Source organism: Rhinoraja longicauda, chromosome 19 (assembly GCF_053455715.1).
Source record: "Rhinoraja longicauda isolate Sanriku21f chromosome 19, sRhiLon1.1, whole genome shotgun sequence".
In the NCBI taxonomy this organism is placed as follows: Eukaryota; Metazoa; Chordata; class Chondrichthyes; order Rajiformes; family Arhynchobatidae; genus Rhinoraja; species Rhinoraja longicauda.
Genome location: NC_135971.1, coordinates 8,800,542 through 8,826,481, shown reverse-complemented (window position 1 = coordinate 8,826,481; position 25,940 = coordinate 8,800,542). Strand labels below are relative to the sequence as shown.

Sequence of the window (25,940 nt, the reverse complement as noted above, 5' to 3'; positions counted from 1 at the left end):
GTCGGGTTGTGCGCCCACCGGTGCGTTTCGTGCCTCCTGTTCTGGGGGGGGGCTCCCAAGGGTCGGGCCATATCACTATTGAACACCTCGGTACGGGAATGGACCAGTCCGGGGGCGGCCCTTAGCGACAGGGATAAAGGCCAGGGGGTTTAGGGCGCGATCGTTCCCTTGCAGACCCGACTGGACAAAAGAACAACAGCTAATAAAGTCCCTCCCGAAACACCTGGCTCCTCGCCTTCATTTCGGGCTTATCGACGTGCCACAACGTCCAATATTTTCTGTACCTTCCCATTGCCAACGTTCATCTTTATTCTTCTCACTCCATGTAATTTCTAGCTCCGTTCGTCCTTCCTATCTACACCTCGAAGGTATCACAAAATGCTGGAGTAACTCAGCAGGTCAGGCAGCATCTCAGGAGAGAAGGAATGGGTGACGTTTCGGGTCGAGACCCCACTACAGACTGAAGAAGGGTCTCAACCTGAAAGGTCACCCATTCCTTCTCTCCTGAGATGCTGCCTGACCTGCTGAGTTACTCCAGCATTTTGTGATACCTTCGATTTGTACCAGCATCTGCAGTTATTTTCCTATTTACACCTGGTCAGTCGGACCTATACCGACCTCACCCGGATAAAATCAGCGCCACTTCATTATACCACAGACGGGCACTAGAATCAGGGGGAGCCCGGAGCTCAGGTCCCGCCGCCCGCGGCCGCTGCCGAACCCGCGGGAAGGGCGATTGTTTCAATCTTTATATTTTCACAAAAGTAATTTCTGTTCCGTTGCCGGACGCGGTGAACGCGTTAAAATGAACGGATCGACAGCTCTGATTTCAGGAGCACTTTATTTCTCTCTTCCCACATTTACATTCCCCCTGGTTTTATTTCCGCGCTCACGGGGGGTTTTTACGACGCGGAATTTGGGGTTTAAATGAGAGCCGTTCAGCGCCGACCTGTTGTCCACCGGGTTTCTGCCCCACAGCCCCTGAGCCCCGCTCCTGACGCCGGTCACGGGACCCGACCCCCTTCACACACCCGGAGCGGAACCGGAGCAGATTCTCAGGCACTGGTTTCCAACCCACGTCCAGAAGAAAGGATAAAGTTTCTCCGTGAATTTATTCCCAGTGAAGGTGTGGAGATGGGACTTGGTGTCCGCGTCGTAAAATGAAACTCTCCCGGACTCGTAACTGAGATAAACTCCCACCCTCCCAGGGATGGGACCGGCGGGGAGACGGGATGGAGGAGAGGTGCCTACGTTAACATCGTTACCATCTCGCCTGATGCTCCAGACTCCAGTCTCTGGGGTCAGGACGCCCGCACCCTTCCTGTCTACAGACTCTGCGGCGACTCCTAGACTCCAGCCCTGATTTGACCCGATCCCCACCTCCCAGTAATATCTCCCCGATGTGAATCCTTCCGATCCCAGGACGCACGTATTTTGAATAAACCTCTTCCCGGTGTCAGGGAGATTTCGCCAGCCACCGACAAAGTGCATGCTCTTGCGATCATCAGACACGTGGAGCTGCCCATGCGCAGTTTCCACATCCAGGGCGACGGAGACTGGTGGGAGAAGCAGAGAATCAGAGAGTCCCCGGGGGTCGGGGGGAGACTCGGCCTCGGGCACAAACGGTCGGGCAACTGAAAGATTGCGCGGTGTTCTAACGTCGAGTGGAGAAGAAAGCCCTTTTCCGACGTGGTGGAGTTGTATTTGTGCAGAGGTGAGAGAAGACGATGGAGACAGCGAGATGTGGTGACGCCCTCAGAGCAACAGAGCCCGGTTCTTGGTTCTTTGTTCCTCCAAAATATTCCAAAGGGAATTTAAACTGGAGGTGGCGGGGTATGGACTTAAGCAAGAAGGGCTTCTTGGAGAAGAAGAGCTGCCTTAAATTTAGTTGCGTCTGGTTGAGTAACTACAGTAGGGTGAAGACTATTCCATGCTTTAATTGTGCGAGGGAAGAATGAATTGGTATACTCATCTGTCTTGGTAGCTGGTATCTCAAATTGAAGAAAGCCAATGGAATGTTGGCCTTCATAACAAGGGGAGTTAAGTATAGGAGCAAAGAGGTCCTCCTGCAGTTGTACAGGGCCATCATGAGACTGCACCTGGAATACTGTGTGCAGTTTTGGTCTCCAAATTTGAGGAAGGATATTCTTGCTATTGAGGGCGTGCAGCGTAGGTTTACTAGGTTAATTCCCGGAATGGCGAGACTGTCCAATGTTGAAAGACTGGAGCGGCTAGGCTTGTATACACTGGACTTTAAAGGATGAGAGGGGATCGTATCGAAACATAAAAGATTATTAAGGGGTTGGACACGTTAGAGGCAGGAAACATGTTCCCAATGTTGGGGGGGGGGGGGTCCAGAAACAGGGGCCACAGTTTCAGAATAAAGGGTAGGCCATTTAGAACGGAGATGAGGAAAAACTTTTTCAGTCATAGAGTTGTAAATCTGTGGAATTCTCTGCCTCAGAAGGCAGTGGAGGCCAATTCTCAGAATGCATTCAAGAGAGAGCTAGATAGAGCTCTTAAGGATAGCGGAGTCAGGGGTTATGGGGAGAAGGCAGGAACGGGGTACTGATTGAGAATGATCAGTCATGATCACATTGAATGATGGTGCTGGCTCAAAGGGCCGAAAGGCCTACTCCTGCACCTATTGTCTATTGAATCGAATGCCCTCGTCTACTCCAGACAGGTTTGGGTTTGGTGTAGATGTGGTAATCTATGTCGAGCCGACCATAAAACATTTTGTAAAAACAGGTCAAACAATGGGCTTTACGTCTGTCTTGGAGAGTGTTCCACCCCAATTAATTTAGAAGTTCGGTAACACTCGCTTCTCTCTCATAGTTATTTGTAACAAAACGAGCTGCCTCTACCTTTGGACACGTTCGATGGAAGAAATGTTTTTATTTGTGTTTGGGTCCCATGCTATTCACGTTGTTCCCTTTATCATGCATCTGTTCACCAGTGCTGCTCGATTGTAATCGTGTATTGTCTTTCTGCCGACTGGTTGGCACGCAACATCGGCTTTTCATTGTACCTCGGTGAGCCCGGTGATGGGGGACAATGAGCCGTGTTCGGATGAAGGGGAGGGAACTGAGTGGGATAGAAAGACGAGGAGGAGCAGTTTCGGGATTGCGGGAAGGAGAATCGGGGATGGGAATGATGGACTGCGTTGACTACAAATTGGCATCAAGAACTCCACCAACATCAAACCAGCATTCAGATAGAGCGGACGTGGAGTGGATGTTTACCTAGCAGGACAGTCTGGGATTAGAGCCGAAAACTTCGGAATAAAAGGACAAACTTTTCTAATGTCTTCAGTCACAGGGTGGCGAATCTGTGGAATTCATGGAAGCAAAAAGCTGTGGAGGCCAAATCGATGGATATTTTTAAGACATCTACCTGTCTAACTTTCTTGAACGTTGGGATAGTCCCTGCCCCAACTACTTCCTCTGGCAACCCATTCCATACACCCACCAATCTTTGTTAGGACTCAATAGACAATAGACAATAGGTGCAGGAGTAGGCCATTCTGTCCTTCAAGCCAGCCATTGAATGTGATCATGGCTGATCATTCTCAATCAGTACCCCGTTCCTGCCTTCTCCCCATACCCCCTGACTCTGCTATCCTTAAGAGCTCTATCTAGCTCTCTATTGAATGCATTCAGAGAATTGGCCTCCACTGCCAATGAGGCAGAGAATTCCACAGATTTACAACTGTACGACTGAAAATGTTTTTCCTCATCTCCGTTCTAAATGGCCCACCCCTTATTCTTAAACTGTGGCCCCTGGTTCTGGACTCCCCCAACATTGGGAACATGTTTCCTGCCGCTAATGTGTCCAACCCCTTAATAATCTTAAACGTTTCGATAAGATTCCCTCTCATCGTTCTAAATTCTAGTGTATACAAGCCTAGCCGCTCCAGTCTTTAAACATAGGACAGTCCCGCCATTCCGGGATTTAACCTAGTAAACCTAAGCTGCACGCCCTCAATAGCAAGAATATCCTTCCTCAAATATGGATACTGCACACAGTACTCCAGGTGCGGTCTCACTAGGGTCCTGTACAACTGCAGAAGGACCTTTTGCTCCTATATTCAACTCCCCTTGTTATGAAGGCCAACATTCCATTGGCTTTCTTCACTGCCTGCTGTACCTGCATGCTTCCTTTCAGTGACTGATGCACTAGGACACCCAGATATCATTGTACATCCCCTTTTCCTAACTCAGATTCCTATTAAGTCCTTACTCCCTCATCTTAACCCGATGTCCTCTGGTCGCCGATTCACTCACTTTGTTTGTTGTTAAACAGGTTTCAAAAATTCTGCTGTCAACGCTGCCGCAATCTCTTCGCTTGCCACGCCCAATATCCTGGAATATGTTGCAACAGACATGGCGAAATACCACTTGGGCATCTTACAACTCAGCGGTATGAATATTAATCTCAATAACTTCAAGTAACCCTTGCGTAGGAAGGAACTGCAGATGCTGGTTAATCCGAAGATAGACAGAAAGTGTTGGATTAACTCAACGGGACAGGCGGCCTCTCTGGATAGAAGAAATGGGTGAGTATTCGGGTCTAGACCCTTCTTCAGACTGAAGTCAGGGGAGAGGGAGATACTGATATAAGGTAGTGTAAGGTGTGAAAACGAGACATAGGGGGTGGAGATCAAGGAATATGTGGAATCAAGCAGAGACAAAATGTAATCGGAGACAGTCAGACTGGTTGGAGAACTGCGAAGGGGGAGGGATGGAGAAAGAGGGAAAGCAAGGGTTACTTGAATTTAGCGAAGTCAATATTCATACCGCTGGGGTGAAAGCTGCCCAAGTGAAATAGGAAGTGCTGTTCCTCCAAACCCTCACTCTGACAGTGGAGGAGGCCCAGGACAGAAAGGTCAGAGTGGGAATTGGAGGGGGAGCTAAAGTGTTTAGCAACCGGGAGGTCAGGTAGGCAGAGGCGGACTGAAGAAGGGTCTCGACCCGAAACGTAAGATATTCCTTCTGTCCCGTGATGCTGCCTGTCCCGCTGAGTTACTCCAGCATTGTGTGTATATCTTCAGTTTAAAGCAGCATCTGTAGTTCCTTCCTCCACATCAGTTCAGGTATTGAACCTTTGTTACCACCGTACTCTATCCGTACTCTATTGCCTCGTCAGTCTAGGATAATCTCTCTCAGTGCAGTTGCGACATTTTCTATCATCAGTGGCACAGTTCTTTAACATCCCTCCCTATCACATCGGAAACACCTGGATCCTGATTCTTTGAGCTATCTGTCCTTCGCCTCTTATCAACCACATCTTTGCAATGCCTTCAACATCAGAGATCCCTTTAGTAATCGTGACCATACATTCACCCGCTTCACTGCATTGAAATCAGTAGCTTTTAGCACATCAACCCCATTGTGTTCATGAAACCGGCCTTGCGTGTCCGTACTTTCAAATGCATTTGATCCACTCTCCACATTGTCCTCAATCTCCCCCTTGCTGACCTACAAGGTTCCTTGGCGAGTAGGGCTGAAGACAATTCGAAAGTGTGTTATACATACGTTGAATCAAGAGGGTATCAATGGAGAGAGGGTAACAGCTGTTGGACAAAGGAAGTAATTCGTGTCTGAAGTGCCTCACCAGTCCGGTATTAAAGGTATCACAAAATGCTGGAGTAACTCAGCGGGTCAGGCAGCATCTCTGGAGAGTAGGAATGGGTGACGTTTCGGGTCGAGACCCTTCTTCAGACTAATGATTCCTCCCCCCTGCAACCGCAAGAGATGCAACACCTGTCTCTTTACCTCCCCCCTCAACTCCATCCAAGGACCCAAACAGTTTTTCCAGGTGAGACAGAGGTTCACCTGCACCTCCTCCAATCTCATCTATTGTATCCGCTGCTCTAGATGTCAACTTCTTTAGATCGGCGAAACCAAACGCAGGCTCGGCAATCGTTTTGCTCAACACCTTCGCTCAGTCCGCCATAACCAACCTGATCTCCCGGTGGCTGAGCACTTCAACACCCCCTCCCACTCCCAGTCTGACCTTTCTGTCATGGGCCTCCTCCAGTGCCATAGTGAGGCCCACCGGAAATTGGAGGAACAGCACCTCATATTTCGCATGGGCAGCTTGCAGCCCAGCGGTATGAACATTGACTTCTCCAACTTTAGACAGTTCCTCTGTCCCTCTCTTCCCCTCCCCCTTCCCAGTTCTCCCTCCAACTTCCTGTCTCCACCTTTATCCTTCCTTTGTCCCGCCCCCCCTGACATCAGTCTGAAGAAGGGTCTTGACCCGAAACGTCACCCATTCCTTCTCTCCTGAGATGCTGCCTGATACGCTGAGTTACTCCTGCATTTTGTGAATAAATACCTTCGATTCCGGTAGTAAATAGACCCTTTACATATAACTGATACTTCAATATCTCCAATGGGTTTTTTTTTTAGGTTTTACCTCTTGTAATGCCATCGGGCACTTCCGTGAACACCGTGTTCAACAAAAATGGGTGATCGAACTTTTCAGCGGCCAGGGCACCCTCTGCTACTGACAGCGTCAGGGCTTCATCACTCACACTGCATTAATTAAACAACTAGTTAGAAGACCAACGTCCAATGTTTCCTGAGTTATATTACAAAAACAACACAGCGAGCCTCACCTCCTCTTCCGAAGAGTTTCCTCCTGAAATACATAACAACAGAAAGACCAATTAATTTCCACATCATGACAGCAGGAAGTTCAGCCAAATTGTTACAATTTGCCAACAGATCCCGACTTCCACTGCTGGTGTAGATTCTTGACCCAGAACATCTACCAACCTTTACCCCCACCTCTTTGTATTCACTGGAGTTTAGAAGAATGAGAGGGGATCTTATAGAAACATGTAAAATTATAAAAGGACTGGACAAGCTAGATGCAGGAAAAATGTTCCCAATGTTGGGTGAGTCCAGAACCAGTAAACCACAGTCTCAGAATAAAGGGGAGGCCATTTAATACTGAGGTGAGAAGAACTTTTTCACCCAGAGTTGTGAATTTGTGGAATTCTCTGCTTTTGCAGTTGCAGCTCCTGGACTGTGGAACAGCATCCCTCTCCCCATCAGAACTGTCCCCCTCCATCGACTCCTTTAAGTCCAGGCTCAAAACCTATTTCTACTCCCTAGCGTTTGAGGCCCTCTGGGGGGCGCTGTGAACTGTTTATGTATGTGCTGTTATCTTTGTGTGCCATTGTATGTTCGTTTCTTAGTACCTGAACTGATGTGCGGCACTTTGGTCAATGTGGGTTCTTTTTAAATGTGCTATACAAATAAAATTGAATTGACTTGACTTGACCGAGGGCAGTAGAAGCCAAATCACTGGATGGATTTAAGAGAGAGTTTGATAGAGCTCTGGGGGCTAGTGGAATCAAGGGTTATGGGGAGAAAGTAGGCACGGGTTATTGATTGTGGACAATCAGCCATGATCACAATAAATGGCGGTGCTGGCTCGAAAGGCTGAATGGCCTCCTCCTGCACATATTTTCCATGTTTCTATGGTTGCAAAAGTTATTTCGCCAGCTTGTGAGGAGATATTACGTGAGTCTGCGTGAGAATTAGGCCCAGTTAACATGGAAAAATATTACTAGCTCAGTGTCATAACTGCTGATCCAGAGTAGAGTGCAGCTGTGCCTGTGTAAGGAAAGCAGTAACTATGGCCCTGGAACAAACGCACCATTTATTCAGAGACACAAGACATGGCGGATTCGGGAGCAGGCATGTACCGATGATGCTTCGGTACCGGAGCCTTCTTGTGTCTTGTGGAGTAGAGGGGGTAGAGCTGGAAAAGAGGGGCAAGGGGAAGGACCCAGGGCAAGTATTGGCAATTGACAGGTGGATTCGGCTGAGGAAGGACGTTGGTGAGATGGGCGGAGATATCCACCGCCGATGGAGATGGGGACAAAGATGGCCTCAGGATTGGAATATGTTCAGGATGAAAGATGGTGAATGGAACAAAATGCTTGTCAAAATGTACCGTTGGAATCACTCCCATTCTTGACTGAAATGGCACAGACGCTTAGGGTGGGTAATGACTGTATCAAAGGAACATTGAAAATATGGTCAGAAGTAGGAAAGAAATTAAAACTGTCGAATTCCATTTGTACGGCCCCTAAAATAGCGATAAACCCAGATTTTTTACCATCTACTATGGACTCAGGGTATAACAATTGGTCAAACAAGGGGTTAATATATATCGCACAAGTGTTTAATGGACAGATCATGAAGTCATTCGAACAACTTGCACAGGAATTTAATCTACCAGCTCATGACTTTTTATAAATTCCTACAACTACGATATTACCTTCAGAAACATAAGGAATGGGAGAATATTTGTAAAAAACCATCCAAATTAGAGGAACTGTTAAGTGTAAGAAAATAACTGCAGATGCCGGTACAAATCGAAGGTATTTATTCACAAAATGCTGCAGTAACTCAGCAGGTCAGGCAGCATCTCAGGAGAGAAGGAATGGGTGACGTTTCGGGTCGAGACCCTTCTTCAGACTGATGTCAGGGGGGCGGGACAAAGGAAGGATACAGGTGGAGACAGGAAGATAGAGGGAGAACTGGGAAGGAGGAGGGGAAGGGAGGGACAGAGAAACTATCTAAAGTTGGAGCAGTCGATGTTCATACAACTGGGCTGCAAGCTGCCCAGGTGAAATATGAGGTACTGTTCCTCCAATTTCCGGTGGGCCTTACTATGGCACTGGAGGAGGGACATGACAGAAAGGTCAGACTGGGAATGGGAGGGGGAGTTGAAATGCTCGGCCACCGGGAGATCAGTTTCGTCAATGCGGACCGAGCACAGGTGTTGAGCGAAGCGATCGCCGAGCCTGCGCTTGGTTCCGCCGATGTGAATAAGTTGACATCTAGAACAGCGGAAGCAATAGATAAGGTTGGAGGAGGTGCAGGTGAACCTTTGTCTCACCTGGAAAGACTGTTTGGGGCCTTGGACGGAGTTGAGGGGGGAGGTAAAGGGACAGGTGTTGCATCTCCTGCAGTTGCAGGGGAAAGTGCCCGGGGACGAGGTGGTTTGGTTAGGAAGGGACGAGTGGACCAGGGAGTTATGGAGGGAACGGTCTCTGCGGAACGCAGAGAGGGGAGGGGATGGGAAGATATGGCCAATGGTGGGGTCCCGTTGTAAGTGACGGAAATATTGGCGGATGATTTGTTGGATCCGCTGGCTGGTGGGGTGGAAGGTGAGGACGAGGGGGATTATGTCCTTGTTGCGAGTTGGAGGAGGGGGAGCAAGAGCGGAGCTGCGGGATGTAGAAGAGACCCTAGTGAGAGCCTCATCTATAATGGAAGAGGGGAAGCCCCGTTTCCTGAAGAATGAGGACATCTCTGACGCCCTAGTGTGAAACACCTCATCCCGGGCGCAGATGCGGCGTAGATGGAGGAATTGGGGGTAGGGGATAGACTTTATACAGGGGACCGGGTGTGAAGAGGAACTGTTAATGTCATTTTCAGAGGAAGAGACAAAAAAAGGAGTTATATCAAAAATGTATAAAATAATACAACATGAATCAAATAATAACAATATGGATGACAAAGAAAAATGGGAGCTGGAAACAAATATTATAATAACAGATGAAAAATGGGAGGAATCATTCAAAGGAGGACATAAATTAACCAACAGTCCAACATGGAGGGAATTTGATTGGAAGGTGAAAATGCGGTATTTTAACACTCCATCAATAACATCAAAATATAGTAACACATCTGAGCTATGTTGGAGGGACTGTGGAATGGTGGGGGTCTTCACACATATATTTTGGGATTGCCCAAAGCTCTTGGAGTTCTGGAAGAGTGTTCAAAAGGATATTGAACAGATGTTGGCCATTAATTTCACTTTAGATCCAGCACTGGCTATACTCCCTGACAATATGGCAGATGGAGAGGTAATTTATCCACTGAGAATTCTACTTTTGATAGCAAAAAAAATGATAACAGTTTTCGGGTAGAAGCCACAACCCCCCAGCATAACACAATGGAGAGACAGGGTAAAAAATATCTTTGTCATGGAGAAAATCACAGCAAAAATACAGTTGAAAACAGACAAGTTCGTTAAAAGATGGTCACCATTAATACAGGCGATGCCAGAACTCTAGTCACCTTTCACTTTTATTTTTATTTTTTTTAATTAAAAAAAAACAAACTTATTTGTATTTATTTTTACTTATATTACACCTGTTCATCGTTGGGTTAATACCACAGTCTGAAGAAGGGTCTCGACCCGAAACGTCACCCATTCCTTCTCTCCCGAGATGCTGCCTGACCTGCTAAGTTACTCCAGCATTTTGTGAATAAATTCCTTCGATTTGCACCAGCATCTGCAGTTATTTTCTTATACCGCAGTTACAGTAGTCAATTCATAGGTGGAACGCGAGATAAGGTATATGATGAGTGATACCCTTGTTTAGGTATTTGTGAATTATTATTACCAATGATGAAGTAGTTATTAACCATGTTCATAACAGATATGAACAGAAGAGAATATACGTGAAAACAGGTGTAACCGAATATGCATCTCCTTCATGTTGTATGTATTCTGTACTATGGTGTTGAATAAATGTTAAAATTGAGTTAAAAAAAAGGAAAGATGGTGAATTTAATGGAAGGGGAGGGTTAGATGTCAACAGGATCTCTCCTGTTGCTGGGAGCTAAACAGAAAGGTTTAGGAGATCATCGGATGGAGCAGGGGGTATAAACGTGATGGCGGGGCCTAGGGGTGAAAATAAATATGGAGGGTTGTGGGGAAGAGGGAGACTTGATGGGGATTAGATTGACCTATAATAGGACAATTCAGTGTACACGAGTCTGAAGAAGGATCGCGACCCGAAACGTCATCACTTCCTTCTATCCAGAGATGCTGCCTGTCCCGCTGAGTTACTCCAGCATTTTGTGTCTCTTCAGTGAACAGGCTTTTGGTGTGTTTGCTATTTAGAATATGAGGTATTTTACTTCCCTACAACTATTCTAATTTGTTTCATTGGGTTGTTTAAATTAATACTGACTAGCTAATTAATTTATTCCATCGTAGGGGAGGTGCATTCCCAATCTCGTTGTACCCCTGTACAATGACAATAAAGATATATTGTATTGTATTGTATGTGATTTGTTTAAATCAGTCCCGAATTAATGTACAATGCTGAATTTATTTCAAAAGTCGCCCACTATTTTGTGATGTTGGAAAATAACTGCAGATGCTGGTCCAAATCGAAGGTATCACAAAATGTTGGAGTAACTCAGCAGGTCTGAAGAAGGGTCTCGACCCGAAACTTACTCTAAACCAAACTGAAAATGTAACCCCTTACCTTCAGAAACATCAAACTATCCGTTAGGTTCAGCTGATCCTGTAGCTTCAAGCATTTCTCTGGCATAGAGTTTATCTCCTCTTGAATCGCTCGGAGATTCTTTTCCATTGGATTTAGAACGCTGTTCTCTTCTTCCAGAAGATCCTTGAGAAAGAGGAGCTCTTTCTCATTGAGAATCTGGCGCAGTTCAGCAAATACCGATGTGATGTAGGTCACCAGGTTCTGATACTGTTCCTGTCAAATGAAAGGTGAAGGTCAATATTATCGAGCCTGGAATCTAAGTCAAATAGCACAAGATCAGAGAAGGGAAACTGGAAACCTTACCTGGACTCCAGAAATCTTCTCTTTCTGTTGCTGCTCCATTTCCTCCATCGCTGATTTATTTTTTGTGAGAGTTTCCAAAGATGTTTTAATCTTCTCCTGGGATTGAGGTTCAGATTCAGTGAGTAAAAGAATTAGACCAGACGGAACCAATGGACTGCAGACACGGAACTGTACATGAACGTTTACAAAAAGACACAGACTGCTGGGGAACTTGGCGGGTCAGGAAGCGTATCGGCGGAGAGCTGTAGGCGACATTTTGGGTCAGAATCTTTCTTTGGACTGATTGGAGTAGGTGGGAAAGATGGGCCAGGAATACATCTGCCAGGTGATAGGTGGATACAAGTGAAGGGGGGGAGAGGGGGGGAGGGGTAGGGGTTTGGCAGCAGGTTGGTCAAAGGCCATACATGAAAAGACAAAAATAAGGGAAGTAAGGAGTAAGGAAACAAGAGGTGCGAATTGTAAAGCCAGAGGAAAGAATATAGATGGGGAGGGGTTGGGGATGGGAAGGAGGAAATGGTTGCACTGCCAGGTGTGGCATCTACATACTAAAACCCTCGTTTGTTTGTTTGTTCCTGAACTACAGCCAAAGCGGAACACGATAGCGCGACAAATTTATGGCCACCTTACTCAACATCGTCCCTTTGGTGCTAATGGAAGAAGTTTCATTGAAATCGGTGTTATATTTTTAAAATTATTCACATTTTAAAGTTTAAATCTATCTCCGAGAGAGGGAGGGGAGGGTGGAGGGAGGGAGAAGTATGGAGGATAAGGGGGATGCAGTGGGGGAGGGCAAGGGGAGATGGGGGAAGGGGAAGGGGGAGGGGGGAAGAGAGGAGGGTGTGTGCAGGGGTGGGGGGGATGCGAGGTGGGGGGAGGGAGGGGGAGGGGAGGTGGGATAGGGGAGGATAGGGGAGGGGGGAGAGGAGAGGGGGAAGGGGGCAAGGGATGGAGGAGAGGGTGCTGCGCCAATAGTTGGGAATTAAAGTGTTGTGGGTGGTGTGGGAGTGTTATGTATGTATATAGTTTGGTTACCTACAAACTGTAAATGTTAATGTTTATCTTGAAGGAATTACACGAGAAATTCCAAGCTTCACAATCGGAATTTGAGGAGCATTTCCTTCAATTTGCAATCAAGCAAAACACAAGCCCAGGGCAGAAACGTCAGCGCAGGAATGCAAAGGAGAGTTGAACTGGTTAGCAACCGGTAGATCCATCGGGGCTTGGCAGGGGTACTCGCGGAAACGGTGGCTCAATCTACTCTCTCGCCTCGCCGGTGTAATGGAGGCCTCGCCGGCAACATGGGATGCAGTGGGTGAGGGTCACAGATGGTGCACGAAAACCCCCCTCTCTATCTCTCGCTGTCAGGGGTCCCTTGATGGGTGTAAGACAGACAGAAAGCAAAGAGTGGGGTAAATGGGTCCCTTTCAGAATGGCAGGCAGTGACTAGTGGGGTACCGCAAGGCTCGGTGCTGGGACCACAGCTATTTGCAATATACATTAATGACTTGGATGAAGGGATTAAAAGTACCATTAGCAAATTTGCAGATGATACAAAGCTGGGTGGCAGTGTGAACTGTGAGGAAGATGCAATGAGGTTGCAGGGTGACTTGGACAGGTTGTGTGAGTGGGCGGATGCATGGCAGATGCAGTTTAATGTGAATAAGTGTGAGGTTATCCACTTTGGTGGTAAGAATAGGAAGGCAGAGTATTATCTGAATGGTGTCAAGTTAGGAACAGGGGACGTACAACGGGATCTGGGTGTCCTAGTGCATCAGTCACTGAAAGGAAGCATGCAGGTACAGCAGGCAGTGAAGAAAGTCAATGGAATGTTGGCCTTCATAACAAGAGGAGTTGCGTATAGGAGCAAAGAGGTCCTTCTGCAGTTGTACAGGGCCCCAGTGAGATTGCACCTGGAGTACTGTGTGCAGTTTTGGTCTCCAAATTTGAGGAAGGATATTCTTGCTATTGAGGGCGTGTAGCGTAGGTTTACTAGGTTAATTCCCGGAATGGCGGGACTATCATATGTTGAAAGACTGGAGCGACTAGGCTTGTATACACTGGGATTTAGAAGGATGAGAGGAGACCTTATCGAAACGTATAAGATTATTAAGGGGTTAGACACGTTATAGGCAGGAAACATGTTCCCAATGTTGGGGGAGTCCAGAACAAGGGCCACAGTTTAATAATAAGGGGTAGGCCATTTAGAACTGAAATGAGGAAAAACTTTTTCAGTCAGAGAGTTGTGAATGTGAGGAATTCTCTGCCTCAGAAGGCAGTGGAGGCCAATTCTCTGAATGCATTCAAGAGAGAGCTGGATAGAGCTCTTAAGGATAGCGGAGTCAGGGGGTATGGGGAGTAGGCAGGAACGGGGTACTGATTGAGAATGATCAGCCATGATCACATTGAATGGCAGTGCTGGCTCGAAGGGCCGAATGGCCTCCTCCTGCACCTATTGTCTGTTGTAAGGTAGAAGGTATAGCCACAGGTGTCTCATGTCTTACTGTAGGTGGGGCGGGTACATGGGGAAGGGGTTGTTCGTGTGGGAAACTGAGTGCAAAACAGCAGTCGCCGAGGGTGCGGTCTCTGCGAAAGGCGAAAATGGAAAATCACCAGATGCTCTTTTTTTTTTACCTTGAAGATTTCCACTGCTTCTTTAATCGGCATGAAGAGGTGCTCTCTGTGTTCCCGCGCGTCTCGGCAGATCAGGCAGATTAGTTGTTTGTCTGTTTCGCAAAACAGCTTCAGTTCTTCCTGGTGTTCCTCGCAGTGAAGTTTACTTTTCTTGCTTTCCGTTTTCGGGCTGAGTGTTCGAGCTTTCTCGGTGATACTCACCAGGGCCCGATTCATCCTGAGGCTGCGGTCTGCAAACTCCTCTCTGCACTCCGGGCAGGAGTTTCTCCCCTCCCTGTCCCAACTCTGCGTGATGCAGGAGCGGCAGAAGTTGTGCCCGCACTCCAGTGACACCGGATGGGTGAACAAATCCAGGCAGATGGGACAAACCACGTCCTCGGTCCAACACTCGGACTGAGCCATCGAAGCCATTTTCAATTCCCGGAACTTCCTAATTCACGCCGAGCCCTGGAGTATCGCGAGTGTTCAAATGTGCGCTGGCAGCAAAGGATGAACAATACTAATAAACCACACCAAGCACACCACCGCGTGTGGGCGGGGCCATGGAGCGGTTGGTGCAGCGTGTGGGCGGGGCCCAGGAACGGTTGGAGCAGCGTGTGGGCGGGGCCCAGGAGCGGTTGGTGCAGCGTGTGGGCGGGGCCCAGGAGCGGTTGGTGCAGCGTGTGGGCGGGGCCCAGGAGCGGTGGAGCAGCGTGTGGGCGGGGCCCAGGAGCGGTGGAGCAGCGTGTGGGCGGGGCCCTGGAGCGGTTGGTTCAGCGTTGGTTTAAAAACGTTCCCTCACACTTCAAAAGAAGTGGTCTTTAGGAAGCCGCTGATTGGTGGAAGCGGACTAGAGGAAGCAGCTGATTGGGCGTAACCCCAGGGTTGTATTTCTGCTTTTTGTTCGTACTTTTAGTTAAGGGTTCAGTGAGTTCAGGGTTCAGGGTTCAGTGACTTCAGGGTTCAGTGAGTTCAGGGTTCAGTGCTTTTTAGTAAAGGTACAGTTTAAAGCAAGGGTGTCAAACTCATTTTCACCCCGGGCCACATCAGCATTATGGTTGCCCTCAAAGGGCCGTTTGTAACTGTAAGACTGTATAAATGTAACTAATCCTTAACATATTGTTAAATAACTGTCTGCATTTGATTATTATTTATTGAAATGAACAAATATTGTACATGCATTAACATAAATGTAAAAATATATGTAAGCACATTGACAAATTGGGCCCGTTCTTCGTAGGGTTTCCATTTCGACCTGGGGAAATCGCGTTTTTTCTTTAAAATAAATTGTCTCTTAAAAAAAAAAAAAATCTCAAAGGGGGGGGGTGGGGTGGAGAGGGGAGGGGTGGGTGAGATGGGGAAAGGGGAGAGGGATCCTCTGACACCGTCCTCCCAGCGGCCATCTTCTTTCTCCTTCACTGTGGTGCCGTGCTCCTCCAGGGGAGGGGGAGCGCAATTAAAGGCGGTACAGGGAAGGGGAGAGGGTGTGACCGAGGAGCCTTGGACCCAAGGCCTCACCTGTATTGGTGTAGCATCCTCAACCCCCTACTCAATCCCCCTTATCCCTCCTCTCCCTACCCCCCACTCTCCCATTTTCCCTCCTCTCCCTACCCCCCACTCTCCCATTTTCCCTGACCCCCACTGCCCCCCTTCACCCCCATCCCACTCTCTCATCCCCCCATCAACACCCCCTCCTCCCCCCACCCCTGCTGTCCCCTTCCCCCCACCCCTCCTCCCCACCCCCACTCTTCTCTCCTCCCCACCCCACCTTCCTCCCCAGTAGCACTCTCCCTCCAACCCCCACTCGCACTCTCCTCCACCCCCCCATTCCCCACCACTCTCTCCTCCCCCCACCCCCCACTCTCTCCTCCCCCGCCCCACTCTCTCCTTCCCATCCCCCCTTTCCGACACTCTCCCCTCCTCCATCCCCCCTTTCCCCCACTCTCCCCTCCCCCCACATTCTGTCCTCCCCCAGCCCCACTCTCCCCAGCCCCACTATCTCCTCCACCCCTCCTCACCCACCCCCGCCTCCCCCACTCTCTCCTCCCCTCACCCCCCTCCCACCCACCCACTCGCCCCACCTGCATTCTCACCGTCCCCCTCTCCCCCACCCCCACTGTCCCCCTACCCCCCATTCTCTTCCCCCACCACCACCCCCTACCCCCGCACTCCCTCTCTCCTCCCCCCACCCTCCCCCTCCTTTCACTCTCACTGTCCCCACCTTCTCCCTCTTTGCTTCCCCCACTCTTCCCTGACCCCCACTATCACCCTTCCCCCCACCCCCACTCTCTCTTCCCCCCACCACCACCCCCCTCACCAGTCCCACTCTCCCACCCACCCCCACTCTCTGCTCCTCCCACCCTCCCCCTCCCCCCAACTCTCCCCTCTTCCCTGACCCCCACTGTTCCCCTTCCCCCACCCCTGCTCTCTTTTCCCCAACCACCCCCGCTGTCCCCCTCCCCAGTCCCACTCTCCCCCTACTCTCTCCTCACCCACTCTCCCCCCCTTTCCCCACCACCCCTTTCCGCCACTCTCTCCTCCCCCCATTCTTTCCTCCAACCCCCCCCCTCCTACCCCCACCCACCCCCCACGTCCCCTCCCCTCCGTGGAGCCGTTGGCGGCGAAAGGCACTTACCGAACGTGCAGGGAGGAGGAGGGAGCCCCGGACTACTCGAGTCGGGCGGCGGAGGTGGGACTACTCGAGTCGGGCGGCGGAGGTGGGACTACTCGGGGCGGGCGGCCGCGGGTCTGGGAGCGTGGGGAGGGGAGAGAAGTGAGAGGAGAGAGGAGAGAGGCGCGGCGGGGGATGCGCACAAGATGGCGGAGCATGAGGAGGCCGCCATCTTTCTGAGGTCGCGACGGGGCCGTCGGTGGCAGAGACTGCTGAAGGAGGAGGAGAAGAAGCTGCCCGGTCCCGCTGGGTCCGGGCGGGAGGGGGGACTCCAGGACGCCGTGCCCGTGGATTGAAGGGACGGAAGGGAAGGATGAGGACCATCAGTCCGACCATCTCCCTCCTGCTCGGGAGTGTCCCCCGGATGAGGTAGAGTGAGGAGAGGCCGTGCTGTCAGACGCACAGCATTTTGAAAAATGTGTTTAGAAATGAGAGTTTGAAAGTTAAAAATGTCTGTAACTTAAAAGATATTCGACCAATGACAATTAAGCTCTCGCGGGCCACATAAAATGACGTGGCGGGCCGCATTCGGCCCGCGGGCCTTGTGTTTGACACATGTGCTGTAAGCAAACACAATACAGAAATATATTATGTTAATCTTCAACATTCATTTGACAGGAAGAGTCACACAGCCTTCAGTCCCATGTCACAACCCAGTTTGCTAAACTGCACCAGATTATCACTGAGAAAGAAAAGGACTTCCTCAAAGATATCCGAGAAGATGAGGAGCGGATTTCTAAATCTAATGGAGAAAAATCTTCGGGAGATTCAAGAGAATTTAAATTCTAATCAGGAGGAACTCCTGCGTTTACAGGAACGGATGGAACAAAAAGACAGCGTGAAATTTCTAATTTCGAAGGTGCCCTTCGAGCGAGCACTGCCATTCAATGCGATCATGGCTGATCACTCTCAATCAGTACCACGTTCCTGCCTTCTCCCCATACCCCCTCACTCCGCTATACTTAAGAGCACTATCCAGCTCTCTCTTGAAAGCATCCAACGAACTGACCTCCACTGCCTTCTGAGGCAGAGAATTCCACACCTTCACCACTCTCTGACTGAAAAAGTTCTTCCTCATCTCCGTTCTAAATGGCCTACCCCTTATTCTTAAACTGTGGCCCCTTGTTCTGGACTCCCCCAACATTGGGAACATGTTTCCTGCCTCTAATGTGTCCAATCCCCTAATTATCTTATATGTTTCAATAAGATCCCCCCTCATCCTTCTAAATTCCAGTGTATACAAGCCCAATCGCTCCAGCCTTTCAACATACGACAGCCCCGCCATTCCGGGAATTAATCTAGTGAACCTACGCTGCATGCCCTCCATAGCAAGAATATCCTTCCTCAAATTTGGAGACCAAAACTGCACACAGTATTCCAGGTGCGGTCTCACCAGGGCCCGGTACAACTGTAGAAGGACCTCTTTGCTCCTATACTCAACTACTCTTGTTACGAAGGCCAACATTCCATTGGCTTTCTTCACTGCCTGCTGTACCTGCATGCTTCCTTTCATTGACTGATGCACTAGGACACCCAGATCTCGTTGAACTCCCCCTCCTCCTAACTTGACACCATTCAGATAATAATCTGCCTTTCTATTCTTACTTCCAAAGTGAATAACCTCACACTTATCTACATTAAACTGCATCTGCCATGTATCCGCCCACTCACACAACCTGTCCAAGTCACCCTGCAGCCTTATTGCATCTTCCTCACAATTCACACTACCCCCCAGCTTAGTATCATTTGCAAATTTGCTAATGGTACTTTTAGTCCCTTCGTCTAAGTCATTAATGTATATCGTAAATAGCTGGGGTCCCAGCACCGAACCTTGCGGTATCCCACTGGTCACTGCCTGCCATTCCGAAAGGGACCCATTTATCCCCACTCTTTGCTTTCCGTCTGTCAACCAATTTTCCATCCATGTCAGTACCCTACCCCCAATACCATGTGCCCTAATTTTGCCCACTAATCTATGTGGGACCTTGTCGAAGGCTTTCTGAAAGTCAAGGTACACCACATCCACTGACTCTGTTCTGTCAATTTTCCTAGTTACATCCTCAAAAAATTCCAGTAGATTTGTAAAGCATGATTTGCCCTTCGTAAATCCATGCTGACTCGGAATGATCCTGTTACTGCTATTTAAATGCTCAGCAATTTTGTCTTTTATAATTGATTCCAGCATCTTCCCCACCACTGATGTCAGACTAACTGGTCTATAATTACCCGTTTTCTCTCTCCCTCCTTTCTTAAAAAGTGGGATAACATTTGCTATCCTCCAATCCACAGGAACTGATCCTGTATCTATAGAACATTGAAAAATGATCTCCAATGCTTCCACTATTTCTAGAGCCACCTCCGTAAGTACCCTGGGATGTAGACCATCAGGCCCTGGGGATTTATCAGCCTTCAGTCCCATGAGTCTACCCAAAACCATTTCCTGCCTAATGTGGATACAAGCTAGATAGCTAGATAGATAGAGCTAGATAGAACTCTGAAGGATAGCCAGATCTCGTTGTACGTCCCCTTTTCCCCTTTTAAAATTTTAATTTTAACTTCGTGTTTTTCGTGTACCTTGTTGTTTGTCGTGACCAATTGGCAGACCAATTTTCCTCCGGGGATAAATACAGATTTATCGTATGGTATCACTATTGGTAATTGTGCAGTTACCATCTCCTTCTTCAATTGTTCCCAGGCTCACCATTGCCACCTTCTTCCTGCCAACATAAAACCCCATTCGTTTTATTCACATTCCCATGGGTTGCACCCGTCCGGCGATCCGAAACTTACCGATAAGTGAAAAAGGCTTGGATAGAGTGGACGTGGAGAGGATGTTCCCACTCGTGGGAATCTAAGACCAGAGGTCACAGCCCCAGATTTAAAGGATGTTCCTTTAGGCAATTGAGGAGGAATATCTTGAGTCAGAGGGTGGTGAATCTGTGGATTTCTTTGCCACAGAGTGCTGTGGAGGCCAAATCAATGGCTATTTTTAAGGCAGAGATGGACAGATTCTTAATTCGTACGGGTGTCAAGGGTTACGGGGAGAAGGCAGGAGAATGGGGTTAGGAGGGGGAGATAGATCAGCCATGGTTGAATGGCGGAGTAGACTTGAAGGGCTGAATGGCTTAATCCTGCTCCTATCACCTATGATTCTCTCCACATCTAATAAGATTCATCAGCCTTCAGTCCCATCAGTCTACCCAAAACCATTTCCTGCCTAATGTGGATTTCCTTCAGTTCCTCCATCACCCTAGGTTCTCCGGCCCCTAGAACATTTGGGAGATTGTGTGTATCTTCCTCAGTGAAGACAGATCCAAAGTAACGGTTTAACTCGTCTGCCATTTCTTTGTTCCCCATAATAAATTCCCCTGCTTCTGTCTTCAAGGGACCCACATTTGCCTTGACTATTTTTTTCCTCTTAACGTACCTAAAAAAACTTTTGCTATCCTCCTTTATATTATTGGCTAGTTTACCCTCGTACCTCATCTTTTCTTCCCGTATTGCCTTTTTAGTTAACTTTTGTTGCTGTTTAAAAGAGTCCCAATCCTCTGTCTTCCCACTCTTCTTTGCTATGTTATACTTCCTCTCCTTAATTTTTATGCTGTCCCTGACTTCCCTCGTCAGCCACAGGTGTCTCTTACTCCCCTTAGAGTCTTTCCACCTCTTTGGAATAAATTAATCCTGCAACCTCTGCATTATTCCCAGGAATACCTGCCATTGCTGTTCTACCGTCTTCCCTGCTAGGGCCTCCTTCCAGTCAATTTTGGCCAGCTCCTGCCTCATGCCTCTGTAATCCTCTTTGCTATACTGTAATACCGACACTTCCGATTTTCCCATCTGCCTTTCCATTTGCAGAGTAAAACTTATCATGTTGTGATCACTGCCTCCTAATGGCTCTTTTACCTCTAGTCCCCTTATCAGATCAGGATCATTACACAACACTAAATCCAGAATCGCCTTCTCCCTGGTAGGCTCCAGTACAAGCTGTTCTAAGAATCCATCTCGAAGGCACTCTACAAACTCTCTTTCCTGGGGTCCATTTCCAACCTGATTTTCCCAGTCTACCTGCATGTTGAAATCTCCCATAACCACCGTAGCATTACATTTTTGACACGCCAATTTTATCTCCTGATTCAACTTGCACCCTATGTCGAGGCTACTGTTTGGGGGCCTATAGATAACTCCCATTAGGGTCTTTTTACCCTTACAATTTCTCATTTCTATCCATACTGATTCAACATCTCCTGATTCTATGTCACCCCTTGCAAGGGAATGAATATCATTCCTTACCATCAGAGCAACCCCACCCCCTCTGCCCACCTGTCTGTCTTTTCTATACGTTGTGTACCCCTGAATATTCAGTTCCCAGCCCTGGTCCTCTTGTAGCCATGTCTCAGTGATCCCTACAACATCATACTTGCCCATGACTAACTGAGCCTTAAGCTCATCCACTTTATTTTTTATACTACGCGCATTTAAGTACAACACTTTAACTTCTGTATTTACCTCCCCTCTCACATCGGTCACAATTGGCCCTGCCCTTAATTTCTTTTCCCCTCTAGAACTCCTGTTCCCATTCTTCTGAGAGTCTTTTGCAATATCTCCTGTATTCCCTTTTACCTCATCTTCATATTCACAATTTGTTAACCCCTCCCCCCCCACTACTTAGTTTAAAGCCACAGGTGTCACACTAGCAAACCTGCCTGCCAGAATGTTTGTCCCCCTGCTGTTAAGATGTAACCCGTCCCTTTTGTACAAGTCACCCCTAGCCCAGAAGAGATCCCAGTGGTCCAGAAATCCAAATCCCTGCTCTCTGCACCAGCCCCTCAGCCATAAATTCATACCCTCTATCTCTCTGTTCCTGGCCTCACCAGCACGAGGTACCGGTAGCAGTCCAGAGATGACCACCTTCGACGTCCTACTTCTGTGTTTTTCCCAACTCTCTAAACTCCCGCTGTAGCACCTCCTTCCTCTTCCGCCCGACGTCATTCGTGCCCACGTGCACAACGACTTCAGGTTGATCGCCTTCCCTCACTAGGATTTTCTGAAGCCGGTCCGTGATGTGTTGAACCCTGGCACCAGGGAGGCAACAGACCATCCTCAAATCCGAGAAGATGAGGAGCGGATTCTGAATCTAATGGAGAAAAATCTTCGGGAGATTCAAGAGAATTTAAATTCTAGTCAGGAGGAACTCCTACGTTTACAGGAACGGATGGAACAAAAAGACAGCGTGAAATTTCTAATTTCGAAGGTGCCCTTCCAGCGAGCACCGCCATTCAATGTGATCATGGCTGATCATTCTCTATCAGTACCCCGTTCCTGCCTTCTCCACATACCACCTGACTCCGCTATCCTTAAGAGCTCTATCTAGCTCTCTCTTGAATGCATTCAGAGAATTGGCCTCCACTGTCTTCTGAGGCTGAGAATTCCACAGATTCACAACTCTCTGAATGAAAAAGTTTTTCCTCATCTCTGTTCTAAATGGCCTACACCTTATTCTTAAACTGTGGCCCCTTGTTCTGGAATCCCCCAACATTGGGAACATGTTTCCTGCCCCTAACGTTTCCAACCCCTTAATAACCTTATACGTTTCGATAAGATCTCCTTTCATCCTTCTAAATTCCAATGTATACAATCCGAGTCGCTCCAGTCTTTCAACATATGACGGTCCCACCATTCCGGGAATTAACCTAGTAAACCTACGCTGCACGTCCTCAATAGCAAGAATATCATTCCTCAAATTTGGAGACCAAAACTGCACACAGTACTCCAGTTGCGGTCTCACTAGAGCCCTGTACAACTGCAGAAGGGCCTCTTTTCTCCTATACTCAACTCCTCTTGTTATGAAGGCCAACATTCCATTGGCTTTCTTCACTGCCTGCTCTTCCTGCATGCTTCCTTTCAGTGACTGATGCACTAGGACACACAGATCTCGTTGTACGTCCCCTGTTCCTAACTTGACACCATTCAGATAATACTCTGCCTTCCTATTCTTTCCACGAAAGTGGATAACCTCACACTTATCCACATTAAACTGCATCTGCCATGCATCCGCCCACTCACGCAACCTGTCCAAGGCAACCTGCAACCTCATAGCATCTCCCTCACAGTTCACACTGCCACCCATCTCCCGGTGACTCAGCACTTCAACTCCCCCTCCCATTCCCAATCTGTCCTTTCTGTCCTGGGCCTCCTCCATGGTCAGAGTGAAGGAACACAAAATTGGAGGAAGAGCACCTCATATTTCGCGTGGGTAGTTTACACCCCAGCGGTATCAACATTGACTTCTCTAACATCAAATAGCCCTTGCTTTCCCTCCCTATCCCCTCCTCCTCCACAGTTCTCCCACCAGTCTTTCTGTCTCCGACTACATTCCATCTCTGTCCCACCCACTCCCCTGGCATCAGTCTGAAGAAGGGTCTCGACTCGAAACGTCACCCATTCCTTCTCTCCAGAGATGCTGCCTGGCCCGCTGAGTTACTCCAGCAGTTTGTATCGACCAGTGAATTTATTCATTCGACGAGTCCACAGACATACAGCACACACTCTCACCAACACACACCTTACATGTGGGGACACACCATGACTTACACAACCATCCATGAACACACTCACCAACGCAGGATACATGCACCCACTGATATTTCATACGGCCATTACATTAACTCAGTCTGTCGCACACATGTACCCAGCCGTAACTTCGCCATCCTCGTCTCCCATTTCCCTCTCCCCGTCCGCGACAACCAAATCATTTCACTTCCACTTCCCGGAAGAAAAGTAGCGGAAATGCATTTCTCTTTTCCATCTCGCGCAATTGTGGAAAATCCCCCACGGGAAACTTTCAGTTGTCCGCCCGCCTGTGCCCGAGGCCGAACGACCTCTCCCCCGGTCCCGGGTCCGCGCTGCCCGAGTCTCCCCCCGACCCCCCAGGGACTCTGACTCTCTGCTTCTCCCCCCAGTCTCCGTCACCCTGGATGCGGAAACAGCGCAGCATCTTCTCGAGGTGTCTGAGGATCGGAAGAGGGTGGGACAGACCGTGTCCCGGAGGAGTCTCCCGAAATCCCGGAAGAGGTTCACAAACATTCTGTGTGCGCTGGGATCGGAGGGATTCACATCGGGGAGACATTACTGGGAGGTGGAGGTGGCGGCGAGTGCGTACTGGAGTCTGGGAGTTGCCACAGAGTCTGTGGAGAGGAAGAGACAGGCCGAACTGAACCCGGAGACTGGAGTCTGGAGCATCGAGCAGGATGGTAATGAGCTTAATGCAGTCACTTCCCCTCCATCCCGTCTCCCCGCCCGTCCCGAAATAAAACCAGGGGGAATGTCAATGTGGGAAGAGAGAAATAAACAGCAACTGCGTTTAGAAGTGTTGATCCGCCTCTTTTTTAAACGTGTTATCGGATCCCGTCATCTGAACTTTTATAAAAATCTAAGGATTGATACACTCGGCCTCCCCGCTCATACTTGACCCATGGCATCCCGAACTCATCAGGATCATAAATGTTCGGAAATCTTCATCGGGACACGGAAAAGTTGGGCATTGAACAAATTTGACATTGCAGTTGAACTTATTAGAAGTGGACAGAATGATGGGTGATAGGAGCAGGATTAAGCCATTCGGCCCTTCAAGTCTACTCCACCATTCAATCATGGCTTATCTATCTCTCCCACCGAACCCCATTCTCCTGCCTTCTCTCCATAACCCCCGACACCCGTACGAATCAAGAATCTGTCTATCTCTGCCATAAAAGTATCCATTGATTTGGCCTCCACAGCACTCTGTGGTAAAGAAATCCGCAGATTCACGACCCTCTGACTCAAGATATTCCTCCTCAATTGCCGAAAGGAACATCCATTGAATCTGAGGCTGTGACCTTTGGTCCTAGATTCCCACGAGTGGAAACATCCTCTCCACATCCATTCTATCCAAGCCTTTTTCACTTATCGGTAAGGTTCAGATCACCAGACAGGCCACGGGTGCAACCCACGGGAATGTGAATAACATGAATGGGGTTTTTATGTGGGCAGGAAGAAGGTGGCAATGGTGAGCCTCGGAACAATTTAAGAAGGAGATGGTAACTGCACAATTACCAATAGCGATACGATACGATAAATCTGTATTTGCCAATTGGTCACGACAAACAACAACGTACACGCAAAAGGGGAAAAGGGGACGTACAACGAGATCTGGGTGTCCTAGTGCATCAGTCACTGAAAGGAAGCATGCAGGTACAGCAGGCAGTGAAGAAAGCCAATGGAATGTTGGACTTCATAGCAAGAGGAGTTGAGTATAGGAGCAAAGAAGTCCGTCTGCAGTTGTACAGGGCACAAGTGAGACCACACCTGGAGTACTCTGTGCAGTTTTGGTCTCCAAATTTGAGGAAGGATACTCTTGCTATTGAGGACGTGCAGCGTAGGTTTACTAGGTTAATTCCCGGAATGGTCGGACTGTCGTATGTTGAATGACTGGAGCGACTAGGCTTGTATACACTGGAATTTAGAAAGTTGAGAGGGGATCTTATTGAAACACATAAGATTATTTACGGGGTGGACACGTTAGAGGCAGGAAACATGTTCCCAATGTTGGGGGAGTCCAGATCCAGAGGCCACAGTTTACGAATAAAGGGTAGGCCATTTAGAACGGAGATGAGGAAAAACTTTTTCAGTCAGAGAGTTGTACATCTGTGGAATTCTCTGCCTCAGAAGGCAGTGGAGGCAAATTCTCTGAATTCTTTCAAGAGAGAGCTAGATAGAGTTGTTAAGGATATCGGAGTCAGGGGGTATGGGGAGAAGGCAGGAACGGGGTACTGATTGAGAACGATCAGCCAAGATCACATTGATTGGTGGTGCTGGCTCGAAGGACCGAATGGTCTCCTCATGCACCTATTGTCTATTGTCTAAAATTGAGGGGAAAAAGTAGACTATTCCCCTGGGCTGAGGATTCTAAAACTAGAGTCCCGCGGTACCCCGCTCCCCTTCCCAACACCGGGTCTCCCACCGTCCCTCACGCCGCTCCCCCCA

At 48.5% G+C, this 25,940-nt stretch overlaps 1 protein-coding gene across 1 annotated transcript; it reads right to left on the bottom strand.

Annotated features, from left to right (window-relative positions):
* Positions 1 to 857: 857 nt before the first annotated feature.
* On the bottom strand, positions 858 to 14,686 carry LOC144603084 (nuclear factor 7, ovary-like). Its single transcript, XM_078416217.1, has 6 exons — positions 14,270 to 14,686; positions 11,639 to 11,734; positions 11,315 to 11,548; positions 6,626 to 6,648; positions 6,424 to 6,542; positions 858 to 1,556 (listed from the first exon to the last, which is right to left on the bottom strand). Exons 1-6 carry the CDS (start codon positions 14,678 to 14,680, stop codon positions 1,024 to 1,026), a joined length of 1,416 nt encoding a protein of 471 aa, XP_078272343.1. The 5' UTR covers positions 14,681 to 14,686; the 3' UTR covers positions 858 to 1,023.
* Positions 14,687 to 25,940: the final 11,254 nt, after the last annotated feature.